This window comes from Stylophora pistillata, chromosome 2 (assembly GCF_964205215.1).
Source record: "Stylophora pistillata chromosome 2, jaStyPist1.2, whole genome shotgun sequence".
NCBI classification, from domain to species: Eukaryota; Metazoa; Cnidaria; class Anthozoa; order Scleractinia; family Pocilloporidae; genus Stylophora; species Stylophora pistillata.
The window spans coordinates 44478506-44496216 of NC_142520.1; the positions used below are offsets into that span (position 1 = coordinate 44478506).

Genomic DNA, 17711 nt, shown 5'->3' on the forward strand with positions numbered 1-17711 from the left:
AGAAAAACCTCTCAGAGCGGAGTAGAGAACCAACAAACTCAACCCACTTATGACGCCGGGTCCGGGAATCGAGCCCGGGACACATTGGGGGAAGGTGAGTGCTCTCACCACTCTCCCTGCTCCGTTGCAGTCGGAGAACAATCCGAGCAAAATTACGGACTGTGATGTGGATCGCGTGTCGACAACTTTCCTTGTCCACAAATTTCCCGCTCTCTAGTAAAAAATGTTGACTCATTTGTTGCCAATGGTAACGGTCGGTTAGCCGCATGCGCGTGGTGACATGACACTTAAAATTTTAGTTGATGAGCTTCGATTTGTTAGTTTGCCAACCTCACCAAGAGAAAGGAATCATTTAGAATGAAAAGGAAAAGTTTGCATACAGATCGCAAGAAGAAGCGTGAAAGACTTAGGCAGCGAGCGGTATGGTCATTGCCAGAGCACTCTCTCCTTGTTCCAAAGTTTTCAAGCTAATACTGTTTGAAAGCCCTGTTGACTGTATTTAATTTGTTTAAGATTACTTGTCCAAAGGGTTGGTGAAGCTTGCTGAATATTTTATTACTAATGACCAAGATGAAATGTGCCTAAAATTTAAAGCTGTGATTCAAAATTATTGTTTTGAAAGTATACTGTACTTAAGTGACAGCTTGTTCATCTGGCAAGTTAGCAAAGAAAATTTTAACTGCTGGCCTGACCGAAAAAATCTACTTGCTTTGTCAAGTCCTGTATTTTTCAGCATCCTCTCGAAAGTGAAGATTGTCTTCACCAGTACTCGACACTAATTTTCCTGCTTACTTGCCCTCTAGGCAACAATGTCTCCAGTTTTACTAGCTGAGTATATTATTTGTTTGCCCAAAAAAAATCACCTGCTCACTTTGCGTGATGTTTCATTGAATTTTCAATACTTGTACTTGTTTTTCATTCTCGTTCTATGTTCACCTAAGTAAAATTTCAAAAAATGGGTTCAGGTGATTTTACTGCAGCTGTTGGATTTTTTTCTTGTCCCAGCAGCTCGAGTAGTGTTGTGTTTTGCATCTGACATTCCAGCAGCACGGAAACTTTGTGGATTCCTTGGACACAGTGCAAAGAGAGGCTGCTCTCATTGCTACAAGATCTTTCCAGGTGGTTTTGGAGAACAGAGGAACTACAGTGGCTTTGACGACCGAAATCAGTGGCCAAAAAGATCTTCTGAACAGCACAGAAGAGATGCAAACAGAGTTAAGAACTGTAAATCTAAGTATGCTTCTGATAAGCTAGCAAGCGAACTGGGATGCAGATGTACTAATCTGTTAGAACTCCCTTATTATGCAAATATAGAGATATGTATAATTGACCCCATGCATAACTTGTTTCTTGGAACAGCTAAAAGGGTCTTCACTAAATGGATTGAAGATGCCATAATCACTAATGAAGGACTGCAGACCATTGAAGCAAGGATAGAAGAAGTTTCATCTTTATCAGACATTGGTAGGCTACCTGGAAACATCAAATCTAATTATGGAAGCTACACTGCTGCCCATTGGAAAAACTTTGTTGTTCTATTTTCAATGTATGCTCTGAAAGATGTACTTCCTGAACAACACCTTCATTATTGGCAATCCTTTGTATTAGCATGCCGCCTGCTCTGCAGACCCTGCATAAATAGCACAAACTTGATGGTTGCATATTGTAAACTTTTACATTTTCTCAAGGATTATGAGAAAATTAATGGAGAACTGTACATAACACCCAATATGCATCTCCACCTTCACCTCAGGGAATGTGTGGAAAATTATAGCAGTATTCATGGATTTTAGCTGTCTAGCTTAGAAAGATACAATGGCATTTTAGGATCTTACCACACAAACAACAAGACTGTAGAAATACAAATCAGGCGGAAGTTTGTGACTTCTGGAACTCTGGCGAGTATGCAATATAGTTTACCAACACGGTACAGTGATGTCTTCCTTCCCAACTGCAAAGCACAGCTTGAACCCAAAGAGAGACATGAAGAAACCAGTCTATTTCCACAACTAATGCTAGCATCTCCTGGTCCTTTATTTGGCAAGGAATCTGTATGAGCAGATTTGACATCAATCTGTTTTGAGAGCATATACAAGCTGGCAAGTCTTGGCCAATCAGAATTGAGTGCATTGCTTAAAGTTTACCTCACCTTATATCCGAAAGAGATAGAAGCCTCACTGAAAGTGTCTGTGCTTTACAAGAAGTATAAGTTTTTAACAGTCGGTGGTGAGAGGCATGGTTCAACAGCGGGTTCCAGGCTTTGCCCTTATGCTCGAATAATTGCATCATGGTGTGACAACAATGGAATTATTAACCCTGGAATGATGAGGCCTGGAATAACTCGCTATTTCATTATTCACAGTTTGGAGATCAAGGGACAGCAGAACATTCATGCATTTGCTATTGTGGACTGGTTGAAGTCATCTGAGCAAGACTTTGGTTATGGTAATCCCCTGTCTGTTTGGTTTGCCAAAGAATTTGAGAATGCTGGACCAGCAGTTTTCTTGCCTGTCCAGTGGATCAACTCAAAGGTTTTATATGCCGATCGACTTTATTGTGGACAAAAGTACATTGTAATGTCTCCCATTTGCAGGAGAATCCTGCTATAATGTTTTTTAAGAATGCTGGGAATACTTAGGAAAGTTAATATGGTCACACTTTGAGGCTGCTATCTGTCAGTGCAAAAATTTCTAATTTCTTATTTGAAGTTGTTGGCTTTTCAACTTTTGTACTTTCAAGTACAATGTACATGTTCAGTCGCATTTTACTTATTTGATGCTGGAATGTTACAGGGTGTCTTGTACCTGTTCTCAAATATTACTGTTTTGACTTTAATTTTAAGAGGGAAACTGTCATGGATATTACTTCTGAGATTTAAGAGCCTAAAGGTTTGTTTAAAGCAATGGAAAGTTATAAAATGGAATTCCAGTTTTGTTAACATTTCTCTGCAAAAGTACTAAAGCTACAAGAGATTTGATATCATGATAACATCAGGAGCTTTTAAGATCTTATATTTAGAAAGTCAGGCACAGTTTTCAAATTTCTGTCCTAGGAGCTTGAACAGAATAGCTAAAATCTGATAAAGGTTCTCCCACTCCTGAAACATAAACTATTTACTTGATATCTCTCTTCTTGTTTTAGGCACTTTTTGCTAAAGTACTCCTATTTAAGTTCAATAAATATCCATGTGACAGCAAAAGAGTAAAAGATATGCTATAAAATTGTGATGTACAGAGTGAAATGAAATTGCATTGGAAAAAATGTAGCAATCATATTTTGTTGTGAGTATTTTTTGAAAAATCGGCAGCTGTGTAATACTACACCTTCGAGACGTGGAAAAGAATGACAAGGACACATCGAAACCAGTCGCAAGACATTTTAATTTACCCAATCATTCTAAGGAACATATGGCAATCTGCGGTCTTTCCTTACACTTAGGTAGCACGGAAAGCCGTAAAACTCTTTAACAAAAGCTCATCTTTCAAACTGGCTGTCCAAATCCCACAGGGATCAACGAACGCTTTTCATTCCACTAATTTATTCGAGTTTTTCTCGTTGCCATGTTCCCACCAATAACATAGCTCCATTTTCTGCCTTTAAAAGCACACACAACCCACGACTCCTCTATTCGCTCCGACGAAGGGCTAATGCTCGAAATGTCAGCTTTTGTAATCGTTACTGTGCCCAATTTACCATTTCAACTTTGTTGATATATCCAAATTGATATATCCAAATTATTTCGTTACTCCCATCGACGCAGCCCCAAACAGTTTCAGCCTTTATTCATGTGTAATACTCAGGTGGATAGGGTCACTGAAGTGTAACATTGTCCCAATGTATTCAAATTTTTTATAGCTGCTAATTTACCACAAAATGACCCACCCACATAAATGGCCTGACTGCCTCAAATAAACCAATCTGTTCCAATAATGACTCTGTCATACAAATGACGACTGTCCCAAATGAACCAAGTACAATTTGTTTCAATGACCCAATTATCCCTTGTGACCCCATCATCTCTAATGACTCAACCCACACAAACGACCCAAATGTCTCAAATGAATCAATCTGTTGCAATGATACAATTATCTCTAGTGACCCCACCATCTCTAATGAACCAATCCAGGCAAGAGACCAGACTGTCTCAAATGAACCAATCCGTTGCAATGATCCAATTTTCTCTAGTTACCCCACAATCTCTACTGAACCAATCCAGGCTAAAGACCAGACTGTCTCAAATGAACCAATCTGTTGCAATGATTCAATTATCTCTAGTAACCCCACCATCCCTAATGAACCAATCCAGGCAAAAGAACCGGACTCTCTCAAATTAACCAATCTGTTCCAGTGACCCAACTATTTCTTGTTAACCTAACATCTCTAATGAACCAATCTACGCAAATGACCTGATTGCCTCAAATGAACTAATCTGTTCCAATGACTCAATTATCTCTAGTGACCGCACCATCTCTAATGAAGCAATCCACGCAAATGACCCGACTGCCTCAAATAAACTAATTCGTCCCAGTGACTCAGTTATCTCTAGTGACCCAACGATCTCTAATGAAGCAATCCATGGAATGAACCGACTGCAATTTTACACAGTGGCAATTAACTTTTTGTTCTCAGTAACCAGCTGGCCACTAAGATTTTTTACATTTGTATTTTCAATTTCCTTAGATCCCTAGTGAGTTTTAGTGAGTTTCTCATTTGCAGTTGTAAAACTTTCTAGAAAATTTTTGGGGACTGGAAAATTGATGCTCGAAACCAAATCTAAAAATTTAGCAGCCACCTGGCCTCAAGGTTTATTTTGAAAGTCAATCCCCGTCTAGTCTGAGTCACTAATTTGGGCCATACACAAGGTATGCTAATGCAAATTAACAAAATAAAAGCTTCTTCAAGAGCGACAAATACAACACACGTAGTTAGCTTTGTCTTCAACATAGTCACACAATGTATGTATCCACACTGCACAGTTACTGCACTCCACCCAGTCAACTAAGCCTCCGTCACTGCCAGGGCCATCTTCCTAAAAGCAGAAAGCGCATACCTCTGGATCAACTTTATTTAATTTCTCTAATATAGATTGAGAAATTACAGGTTTTTTCTTTTGGAGTTTTCATTTTTTTTTTTCTTGGAAAAGAAACGCTGTTGTTTCTCTGCAATCTTATTTGAAGGGTAGATTTTAGTTTTTAGATATTGATGATCATTGCCAACCACAGCAAGCCCTCTTGCCACTGATACTGCGGAAGGAACGTGATGGAGAGCTGCGTGAATGACTTTCAACCGATTTGTTGTCTCAAAATCCCTTTTTTCTCGCTATTAATGATGAAAAAAAAAAACCTTTGAAATAGTTCTATAATGTACTCCTTCAATGGTCTATCTTGGCTCTAGTCTCAATTCAAATTTTGCAGATCATCGAAGCTTTGAACGTTATGAGCCCTGATCCCTGCTTTCATTTACCGGCGCATTGCTCTACCATTTCAGTTACCAGGCCAACTGGGATCTGGACATTTAAGTGAGTTCTCAAATATAGTCCCGTAGATGATGTTTCTGTAAGTGAAAGCGTTTCCTCAATCCCGCAATAGTAATTTCCGGTCACGACAGGATTATCTGCAAATATTTTTTCAGCCTTTGTGACCCTTTCTTCGAATTAAAGTGAAGTTGGTTTGTCTCCTTTCAAGAGCTAATATGTAGCTCCAAATGGAAAAAAAAATTACTCACCGTAAGTAGGTAGAAGATCGTCGAAGGGTTTATCCCATATCATGTCTTGAAATGAATCAATAGTTGTTGCGGATATCTCACGCTTAGTTTTTGGCTGATGAAAGCCTTTCGCAAACCACTCCATCTCCGCCTTGAAGGCGTGGGGCATTTGTCTTCAGCGAATTGCATTAGAAGAATTCATTTCCGTTAGATCGACAGTGAAAAAGTCAGGATCATTCAAGGGTATCGAACCGCTTTGTTTTATTGAGGAATTTCAATTTCCCGCAATTTGGCTTTAACAAACAGGCGCACTTATACGGTGACTATGTACCAACTCCCTCTGAGTTATTTCTTAGTGTCCAGTCTATTATCGGCTTGGGTGACGCGCTGTCTCTAATGGCATGTTTCTTCATCGGTGGGCTCAGAGAAATCCGCCATCTTAGATTTAGGTAAAGTTTGCCCCAGGTTACGCGCGGCCAATGACTCAAAATAACCCAACCAGCGCAAAAGACCCAACAAGTTCCAGTTATCCAGTCCCCTTAAGACACCCGTGGCCAACCGCCTCAAATGACTCAGTTGGCCAAGTTGTCCAAGCTATCTCAAATTATTCTACCAGGTCATGCGTATCAGAAGCCGAAGTTACTAATTCATATACAAACTTTCTCACAATAGTTGTTCCGAAAAACCCTTATTTATTCAATTTCATCGATATCTAAGTGGATTTTCTAGCCGTCTAAATTTCGTCAAAATAGTAAAAATCATGCCCAAAATCATGATCGGTTTGTTTTCCGTCATTGCAAAGATTCAACAAGGATATTAAGAATCCGTTTGCAGAAACATAACGGAAACAAAAAGCAGCGGAAACGTCCTGGCTTAAATATGACGGAAACATTGCTTGGCATTTCCGTTCCGGAAACATGACAGAAACTTGATAGAATCGCCAAGCTTGGTACAACATGTTTCCGCAAGACGTAAATATAGCGGAAATATGAAGCCCTGTGTTTCCTTCACATTTACGAAATGCGGAAACGTGGGATTTCGTCCTGTGATCACTGTTTGGGAGGCGGTGCTTTATTAATAGGGTATAAACATTTCAACAACAAATAGATACCAGTTAAACGAACTAACAAGCGCGGCAAGATGCGTTGCCTTACGATGTTCATAGCTCTTTGTGTCTTTGGAGCATGTCAAGTACTGCTGCAAGGTATATGAGCTCAAGAACTAACTCTCAGTTCGTCGAGCTTTTCTTATGTTGCATTTTGAATTGATGACAGCTGAAATTTGCTTTAATAATATACCTGACTTAGATGTGGATCCTATTGTTTCCAACTCATTCCCTCAGTATATTCGTTTTATATTGTATTATTTTCTAAGTATAACCTACCGATGTTAAAGATAGAGAAGAGATTAGCTTAGCTGCTGTAAAAAACGAACGACAAAAAAAAATGAGTGTTTTAGTAGGTATCTACGATATCACTACACAGTCAGTGTATTATTCATGTTGTCATTAGTCTCAAACGGTCCACAAAACTCGATGAAAGCCGGAAAAGAATTCGCACGAAAGTTTAAAAAGGAGTCTCACTCAGTAAACAAGAGATAAGTAGTTGCATGGATTTGCAAAACTTCCCCTCTGGAAATAGAATGGATCAATATCAATAACTAGGCGCAGTTAAATCAAGTTTGCAGTTAAATCAAGTTCTCGAAACCACCCTTCCTAAAGGGAAAGGGACTCTATCATGATGAGGGCTTTAAATCATAGCCTCGTTAAGCTAAGAAATGTTTCAAGACAGGAAAATTCTACATAGTTCAAATTTTTACCGACAAGTAACATGCAAGGGATTATAGACAGTATTTTATAATCTCTTTTAACATGCCATCATGTCGTTGCGAGAGCTTTGGTTTCAGACAAGAATTAATAAAACTCACAGTTCTTAAAAGTTGCTTAAAATCGTCAATTTGACCATAATTATCATGAAATTTCCATAGAAAAAAAGGTTGCAACGGAAACTAAAGCCAATTTGAGACCCTTGCTTGCTTCACAAATTTTTATTTACGAATGAAAGAGTTGTTTGCAAAGTGCTTAAAACGTTCTCTCGTTGTTTTTTCGGCGAAAGTAGCAAAAAGTAAAAAGTTATAAGTCACGCATTAAAAGCGAAACATTTTTGGCACACAACGAATCAAATTATTAGTTCAAACTGAACACGTCAATTTTAAAGTTTAGTTAATAAAGTTTACAAAAGCTGGGTATTTGTTTTGTCATACACTGCGTATCAGCGTGCGTAGCAGAGGGAAAACTGAAGATTTTCCGGCTAGGTTTATAACAAGCAAGCACAAATTCTGTTTGAGCAACGTCTAACAGTGATTTATCTGCTCTTAACATGCGTAGGGTCTTTAATCAGAAAAAGAGATAGCCCTTGTTTTTCAAAACCATGCCTGAATGGAGGCGAATGCCGGGTACTTGGGGTTGGCTCAAGTTACCGCTGTCTGTGCCCTGAAGGTTTCCGCGGAAAGCATTGCCAAGAAGGTAAACATTATCAAACTATGCATGTCTCTTACTAAAAGGACACCAGGCGAGTGGAGTTTGCCCTTGGCGTCGGACAGTTTTATATTTTCCAATTTTTATCGCCATTTCTCCCTTTGTGATCTGAGTTTAAAGTAAGTCCTCGAATGAGCGCTGTATCGAGGTATTAAAATGCGCCCTTAATCCAGGCAGCTGTTTGTTTTTTTTGTTTTTTTGTTTTTTTGTTTTTTTTTTTAACGTTCATGTTAGTCACATCACTTTATAAGGACGGCGCTCAATTAATAGGGTATAAACATTATAACAACTAAAAGATATTAGTTAAACGAAGTAACATGCGCGGCAAGATGCGTTATCATACGATGGTTATAGCTCTTTGTGTCTCTCGAGCATGTCAAGTTCTGGTGCAAGGTATTTTGGCTTTAGAAATAACTCTCAGTTCGTAGATATTTTCTTATGTGGCATTTTGAATTGATGACAGCTGAAATTTGCTTTAATAATATACCTGTCTTAGATGTGGATCCTATTGTTTCCAACTCATTCCCTCAGTATATTCGTTTTATATTGTATTATTTTCTAAGTATAACCTACCGATGTTAAAGATAGACAAGAGATTAGTTTAGCTGCTGTAAAATAAGAACGACAAAAAAAAAAATGAGTGCTTTAGTAGGTATCTACGATATCACTGCACAGTCAGTGTATTATTCATGTTTTCATTAGTCTCGAGTGGTCCACAAGGCTCGATAAAAGCCGGAAAAGAATTCGCGCGAAAGTTTAAAAAGGAGTTTCACTTAGTAAACAAGAGATAAGTAATTGCATGGATTTGCAAAACTTCCCCTCCGGAAATAGAATGGATCAATATCAATAACTAGGCGCAGTTAAATCAAGTTCGCAGTTAAATCAAGTTCTCGAAGCCACCCTCCCTAAAAGGAAAGAGACTCTATCATGATGAGGGCTTTAAATCATAGCCTCGTTAAGCTAAGAAATGTTTCAAGACAGGAAAATTCTACATACTTTGAGTTTTTACCGACAAGTGACATGCAAGGGATTATAGACAGTATTTTATAATCTCTTTTAACATGCGACCATGTCGTTGCGAGAGCTTTGGTTTCAGACAAGTATTAATAAAACTCACAGTTCTTAAAAGTTGCTTAAAATCGTCAATTTTGACCATAATTATCATCAAATTTCCATATTAAAAAAAAAGTTACAACGGAACCTAAAGCCAATTTGAGACCCTTGCTTGCTTCACAAATTTTTATTTACGAATGAAAGAGTTGTTTGCAAAGTGCTTAAAACGTTCTCTCGTTGTTTTTTCGGCGAAAGTAGCAAAAAGTAAAAAGTTATAAGTCACGCATTAAAAGCGAAACATTTTTGGCACACAACGAACCAAATTATTAGTTCAAGCTGAACACGTCAATTTTAAAGTTTGGTTAATAAAGTTTATTATAACATAACCAAAGCAAAGCAAAGCGCTCTGATTGGTCAATTTAGCGTCCCCCATTTTCCCATGGGTTTACGCTGCTGACGTGAGCAAATGCAAAGACTATTTTTCCGCGCGCGCTGGTTTTTTCTGGTCGTGTAAGATTTGTTAAATAAAAGGGAACTCTTTAGCTACAATGTATCAATGTTATGTTATAAAACAAATGGTTAACACCACAGCGTACACTATTGAGTTTTGGATGCACTCACTGGGAGGTTTGCTAAGCACTCAAGAAGCTAGAGTCGCTCTCGGCTATCGCCTCGAGCGACGGTTAGGCTTCTTTCGTGCTTAGCAACCTCCCGCGTGCATCCATAACTCAATAGTGTACGCTGTGGTGTTAACCATTTGTTAACAAAAGCTGGGTATTTGTTTTGTCATACACTGCGTATCAGCGTGCGTAGCAGAAGGAAAACTGAAGATTTTCCGGCTAGGTTTATAACAAGCAAGTACAAATTCTGTTTGAGCAACATCTAACAGTGATTTATCTGGTCTTAACATGCGTAGGTTCTTTAATCAAAAAAAGAGATAGCCCTTGTTTTTCAAAACCATGCCTGAATGGAGGCGAATGCCGAGTCCTTGGGGTGGGCTCAAGTTACCGCTTTCTCTGCCCTGAAGGTTTCCACGGAAAGCATTGCCAAGAAGGTAAACATTATCAAATTATACATTTCTCTTACTAAAGAGACACCAGGCGAGTGTAGTTTGCCTTTCGCTTCGGACAGTTTTATATTTTCAAACTTTTATCACCATTTCTTCCTTTGTGATCCGAGTTCAGAGTAAGAAAAGAGTCATTTGGAACTGATGGAGTTAAATTAAAATCGATTCAAGAAAAATTACTTTTTATCACCTGTTTCGAAGAATATTCTTTTGTTCCTAAACAAAACTACATATTCCTCGAATAAGTGCTGCATCAAGGTATTAAAATGCGCCCTTATTCCAGGCAGCTGGTTTTTTTTTATCTTTCATGTAGTTACATCACTTTTTGGGGGCGGCGCTTAACTAATAGGGTATAAACGTTTTAAACATGAAGGCGCGCTAGAAATGGAGAGGTCCCATAGGTGCCTGGTAGATGAAAAAAGGGAGGTAATGAGATGTTTACTTTTACCAGCATGGTTAGGTGTTCCCAGGGAAGACTTCCTTATATAGCGCGGCGTCGTGTTTAAGCTGGGCATTTGTTTTTCCTACAGTGCGTAACAGCGTGCGTAACTGCGGAAGCTGACTGAAGATTTTCCAGCCAGATTTGTAACAAGCAAGTACAAATTATGTTTGAGCAACATCTAACAGTGATTTATCTGGTCTTAACATGTGTAGGTTCTTTAATCAGAAAAAGAGATAGCTGTTGTTTTTCAAAACCATGCCTGAATGGAGGCGAATGCCGAGTCCTTGGGGAGGGCTCAAGTTACCGCTGTCTGTGCCCTGAAGGTTTCCGCGGAAAGCATTGCCAAGAAGGTAAACATTATCAAATTATACATGTCTCTCACTAAAGGGACACCAGACGAGTGGAGTTTGCCCTTCGCATCGGACAGTTTTATATTTTCCAATTTTTATCACCATTTCTCCCTTTCCTGGATCCGAGTTCAGAGTAAGAAAAGAGTCATTTCGAACTGATGGAATTAAATTAAAATTGATTCAAGAAAAATTACTTTTTATCACCTGTTTCGAAGAATATTCTTTTGTTTCTAAACAAAAAATCATATTCCTCGAATGAGCGCTGCATCAAGGTATTAAAATGCGCCCTTATTCTAGGCAGCTGTTTTTTTTCATCGTTCATGTTATTCACATCACTTAATTAATAGGGTATAAACATTATAGCAACTAACAGATACCAGTTAAACGAACTAACATGATAGATAAATAGATAGACAGATAGTTTATATGTAAGAACCTTGCAGCCACTGAGCTGAATTGTGTATTTACAATAAAGTATAAAATAGAGCTTATAATAGTGATATGATAGTATTAAAGCCCTAAATAAATAATAATGTCCTATAAATATGATGAAAGCTTGAACTGTTGAAATATATACAACGGCATCGATCTCATTTGCAAAACTCACCGAGCACTAAAATTCGCTGTTAATACATAATCTTACTAAAAAACTATTTTTGAAACGCTCGCTCCTACATATGGGAATCGCAAACCGCCTTTTGCACCGGAGATTATAACTCGACGGCCCTGACGATTGAAGCATTTTATGTAAGCGATGGGCCGGGTCATTAGCAATCGAGAGGAAGGTCTTTGCTTTACGATGTTCATAGCTCTTTGTGTCTTTGGAGCATGTCAAGTTCTGGTGCAAGGTACATGGGCTTAAGAAAGAACTCTCAGTTCGTAGAGATTTTCTTTTGTTGCACTTGAATTGACGACAGCTGAAATTTGCTTAATACTATACCTATCTTAGATGTGGATCCTATTGTTTCGAACTCATTCTCTCAGTATATTCGTTTTATATTGCATTATTTTCTTAGTATAACATACCGATGTTAAAGATAGACAAGAGATTAGTTTAGCTGCTGTGAAAAAAGAACGAGAAAAAAAACGAGTCTTTTAGTGGGTATCTACGATATCACGTGCACAGTCAGTGTAGTATATATGTTGTCATTAGTCTCGAGCGGTCAATAAGACTCAAGGAAAGAAAAGAATTCACGCAAAAGGTTAAAAAAGCAGTTTCACTTAGTAAACAAGAGATAACTAATGGCATGGATTTGCAAAACCTCCCCTCAGGAAATATAATAAAGCAATATCAATAACCAGGCGCAGTTAAATCAAGTTCTCGAAACCACCTCTCCTAAAGGGACGGGGGCTTTATCCTCATAAAGGCTTTAAATCATACCCTTGTTAAGCTAAGATGTTTCAAGAGAGGAAAATTCTACATACTTTGAATCAATACCGACAAGTAACATGTAAGAGATTATAGACCGCAGTTTATAGTCTCTTTTAATGTGCCATCCTGTCGTTGCAAGAGCTTGGATTTCAGACAGGTAGTAATAAACTCGTAGTTCTTTACAGTTGCTTAATATCGCCAGTTTGACCATAGTTATCATTAAATTTTAATAGAATAAAAGCTGCCACGGAATCTAAAGCCATTTTGAGACCCTTGCTTGCTTCAGAAATTTTTGTTTGCGAATGAAAGAGTTGTTTGCAAAGTGCTTAAAATGTTCTCTCGTTTTTTCGGCGAAAGTAGCAAAGTGTAAATAGTCATAAGTCACGCATTAAAAACGAACAACTTTTTGCACTCAACGAACCAAATTATTAGTTCGAACTGAACATATCAATTTTAAAGTTTCGCTAAAAAAGGTCTGCAAAAGCTGGGTATTTGTTTTGTCATCTGAGTACGTAACAGCGTGCGTAACGGCGGCGGAAACTGACTGAAGATTTTCCAGCTAGATTTGTAACAAACAAGTACATATTAAATTATGTTTGAGCAACATGTTACAGTGATTAATCTGGTCTTAACATGTGTAGGTTCTTTAATCAGAAAAAGAGATAGCCCTTGTTTTTCAAAACCATGCCTGAATGGAGGCGAATGCCGAGTCCTTGGGGAGGGCTCAAGCTACCGCTGTCTGTGCCCCGAAGGTTTCCAAGGAGAGCATTGCGAAAAAGGTAAACACTATCAAATCATACGTGTCTCTTTTACTAAAGAGACACAACGAGTAGTGACAAGTCAAGAATAAAGGGTTTTATGGTGTGAAATTGAACTATTATCCTACTGTTTTCCAGTAACAATGGGCATTGTTTGTTAGTAGTCTCGCCGGTTTGTGTATCAAACTTAAGGGATGGACATTTTGTGTAACGATTCAGATAAGGTAACATTTAATGACAGATGTAGAACAAGACTTGGTTTCTTGGGTCGTGTGATTTCTTCTCAACTTTGATTTATTAATGCAGGAACGGGAATGGTAAGTTGCAAAGATAGTGACAGGGTCCAATGTCCGATTTGGGCTGACCAAGGCGATTGCGAAAGTAATCCGTTCTGGATGAAAGTAAAATGTCAGAAAAGCTGTAACACTTGTGGTAATTACCTTTTGCTTTCAGGCACGACTAACAGGGGCGACATAAGTTAGCATAATTTCGATGACTTCTGAAACATTTGTGGCTATAGCATCGTGGGGTCAAGTCGAAAGAACACATTATAACCTACGACAACGTAGAAAAAACATATGAAATATGTTGTAAATTTCCCTTCTTTTCGAATATAGAATATTGTGACAGTAGAAAACCAACTCTCAGCTACGTTTTCCGGATTACTTTTGACAGGACAAAAACTGATACACAAGGGCAAAATGATGCCTCTTATTTCATTTTATACACTACCGAGCAGAACAGTTGAAGAAAAGAAAAAAAAAAGAAAGAATAGAGGAAAAGTAAAAGGAAAGCAAACAGACAACGCAAGCAGACAAACAACTGCACAAGTAAATTTACATGGAAGTACTGAGGGCTTTGGAAACGAACTTGGGACAGAGTTAAGGGAGGTTTCCTTTAATCTTGTAACTTCCTTGTTTAGCGTCGTTAGCGTTGTTTTTTATTCATTGTCTGTGATATGTGTAAACCCCCCTTTTTTTTTCTCGGCAGAGTGTGCAGACTCGGACATAACCTGTCACGCATGGGCTAAACAAGGGGAATGCTCTAAAAATCCGCAATACCTGAAGCTAAACTGTAAACTGAGCTGTGAACAGTGCCACAAGCCGCTGATAGAGGTAAGGCCGGCCAGGATGATAGTTTGTTTGATTCCGCCAGTAGTTTTAATGATGAATTTTGTTCATTGAATAGAGGTTTGCTTTAGTAATAACTTACAAAAAAGTATTTAAGAAAGATTTATTTCTCGATGTTTTGAAGCACTGTCCTCATGAACCCAGTACCAAAAACAGACAACGTTCAACGAAAAGCCGGACCAGGCTAGGGTTTAAAAGAGTTTGACTAATGGTCGTGGGTCGTGGGTACAAGTCGTGGGTCGTGGGTGTGGGTGTGGGTGTGGGTGTGGGTAAAAGTCGTGGGTGTGGTTAATACTTAATAATAAAAATAACCATTTAAAATATTAAATATAATAATACATAAATTTTATACAACCCTGTCATTCATTAATTTAACTGTTCTTTCTTCTAGTTATTTTATTTTGTTTATTCAATTTACCCAACTTTACGTCTTTTTTTATCTGTTCTCTCACTGTCAATGAAATTAGTTTCAGTTTCGCGACGCATTCCGAGATCTCGTTTGATAACAAAGGGAAGAGAGATAAATCTTATAATTACATACTGTGTACACGTTTTTCGAGCTGTGCGGTCTGCAGTCTGCGGTCTACGTTCTGCGTTTTCGAGGTCTGTGTTAACGAGACACCTGAGTTGCTTTGTACGATTATACCAAAAATGATTTCATATAGTAGAAGTACTACAACGTTAAAATTGCGACAGCGCTCGTGAATTCTATATTTGCGGCTAAAGTCAGGGGCCAAGGAACAGAAACTCCGAAATCTCGTCTGACAACATCAATGAAAAAAGAATGATAGATAAATCTGGTAATTACACACTGTATACACAAAGGAAAACTGATTGTGCACAAGTCCACTGACTCAAAAGGCACACACATAACCTCTGCCAGACTGGTAACTCGACAGTGGAGGATCGTAAACGCGATATTAGCTGTAGACACACTACAGGGTTTTATCCAAGGGAAACTTGACTTGTTGACAGTTTCCCTAGGGAAACTCAAATTTGCAAGTGTGACCGATTTTTCCCTTAGTAAATTACCTCGGGAAAGTTTTATCGTCTGGGGCTTGAAAACCGCAAGAGAACAAAAGAATGTCCTATGGATTTCCCTTGACAACTACCCTAAAAAGCAGAAAAAGGGAAAAATCAAATCCCAGAGTAGCCGACCAATGGACGTTCGTCGGCGATCGCGCTGGTGACGGATCTGGAAATATCGTGTTGTGAAACTAAGTTAATGTAATTACAAGATTTATCTCTCTTCCCGTCGCGAAACTGAAACTAATTTCATTGAGAGTGAGATAACAGATAAAAAAAGACGTAAAGTAGGGTAAATTGAGTAAACAAAATAAAATAACTAGAGGAAAGAACAGTTAAATTAATGAATGATAGGGTCGTATAAAATTTATGTATTATTATATTTAATATTTTAAATGGTTATTTTTATTATTAAGTATTAACCACACCCACGACTTTTACCCACACCCAAACCCACACCCACACCCACACCCACACCCACGACCGACGACTTGTACCCACAACCCACGACCCACGACCCACGACCCACGACCCACGACCCACGACCCACGACCCACGACCCACGACCATTAGTCAAACTCGGGTTTAAAATTTCCACACTAAATAGGTAACCAAACACTTAACTCGTTCAGTTGTGATAATCTCCCTCGTGAGATATCCAAATGGGTTGCTCTGTTTTGCTCCAAAATGTTTGGGAATCCTCGCCAATATTTTCCCTGTATTTGTGTCGTTTAAGTTCGTTTTGAGCTATGCGATGCTGTATGAAACGCGGTGAAAGGCATCACAATAAAAGCTGATCTGAGCAAGCGTTCGTTAAATATTCCAGAGAGAAGCATTATGGCAACACTTTTCACAAAGTAATCTTCACTAACTAATCCCTAATAACCTTAGAGCTTGTCGAACATCAGTTAACAAAATATGACTTCTGTAGTGTCATTTGCGGATTCTACTAGTTCCAGTTCAGTCATACTTATGTATTACAATTATAATTGTGTCAATATCAAACTCAGTATATCACTGTCAGATTCTTCGCATATGTTATACGCGGACCCACGTGAAATGACACGTGTTTTAGCGATTCATTATGTAATGTTTTGTTTGTACACTGGAACTTTGATCTAATCGATTGACATTTGAAAGTAATTGCTGTACATTAACTTGATCAGTGTTTTTAGCGAGACAAGACATTCGTCGACATCGACATCTAGGTTAGGTTGTACTGTAAATAGGCACAAATCAGATTAAATCAAATTTAATTACAGTATATGACTCGAAGTTTATTATAATCACTTCCATGTTGCCTCTTTATTGATAGGCTTGATGTGACAGAGGAAAAAGAAAAGACTTCAGCGGCAAACGTTTTCACAATAGATGCAAAAATATACATATTTGTATACTCATAAATAAAGTTGATCGTTCTCGCGCATCAGAGTGTGTGTCCTCTTTTTTGTTTGTTTGTTTTTTGTTTTGTGTGTCCTCTTTTTTGTTTGTTTGTTTTTTTGTTTTGTGTGTCCTCTTTTTTTTTTGTTTGTTTGTTTGTTTGTTTTTTTAGTTTATAAACAATTCTTATTCCATTGTGTTAATGGAAGTGCGACGGGGTTACATACGGCCCTAGAAACCTGTAATTTTTTTCAGCAGTTCATTTTAAAACCAAACCCGGCTTAAACATATTATTCATTAAGTGAGCAGAGTTAATTTTTTGAATACGACTTTTCTTATGTTCTTCTTGAACGAATTTAGAGTTTCTATCGTTCTAACGACCTTTCCATCTCTCCCGGTGCAGGCACACCCATCGGAAAAAGAAATTGCCCGTGTTTCTCAAAAACAATGCATGAAAGGTATGTTTGTCGAGCTAACACCTGATGAGGGCTTTGGATATTAAAAATTACCGTCTGTTTCATGCGGGCTTCTACGCGTAGCATCTGAGGAATCATTGCTCTTTTGGAATACATAAATTTTACTCTATTGCAACTTATGAAGGCACGGTATCAATTAAGCTATCAAAAGTATGCCTGGAACTTTGCCTGAAACTCTGATACTGAGCCTTCCAGAGAAGTCACGAATGAATAAATGAAACAATTCCATTAGGAAATAAATGACGCTTATATCACTTAGCCTATCTCAAGTTCTGTCTCGAAATTAAGAGCTTTGATAAAGTCTACTCAGAATAAGCGTTGATTAAAAAGTAAAAAGAAAGAAGAAAAGGCAAATAATGATTAAGGCGATGCGAGCTTTTAAGAAAGTTGATATTTTTAGGGCCTTGAAGTGTACACGG

The 17711-nt window shown here is 38.2% G+C and overlaps 2 protein-coding genes and 1 pseudogene across 2 annotated transcripts in view; 2 read left to right on the forward strand and 1 right to left on the reverse strand.

The window, feature by feature from the left end:
• The window catches only part of LOC148739741 (NAD-dependent protein deacetylase Sirt6-like), a 170772-nt gene that overhangs the window by 134912 nt on the left and 18149 nt on the right, over positions 1-17711 (reverse strand). The gene's annotated exons all lie outside the window — the stretch shown is intronic.
• LOC148739755 (uncharacterized) lies at positions 1023-3255 on the forward strand (annotated as a pseudogene).
• Positions 6844-16862, forward strand: LOC148739756 (uncharacterized). Its single transcript, XM_088750103.1, has 5 exons — positions 6844-6907; positions 8090-8227; positions 13587-13712; positions 14271-14395; positions 16752-16862. Exons 1-5 carry the CDS (start codon positions 6844-6846, stop codon positions 16755-16757), a joined length of 459 nt encoding a protein of 152 aa, XP_088606229.1. The 3' UTR covers positions 16758-16862.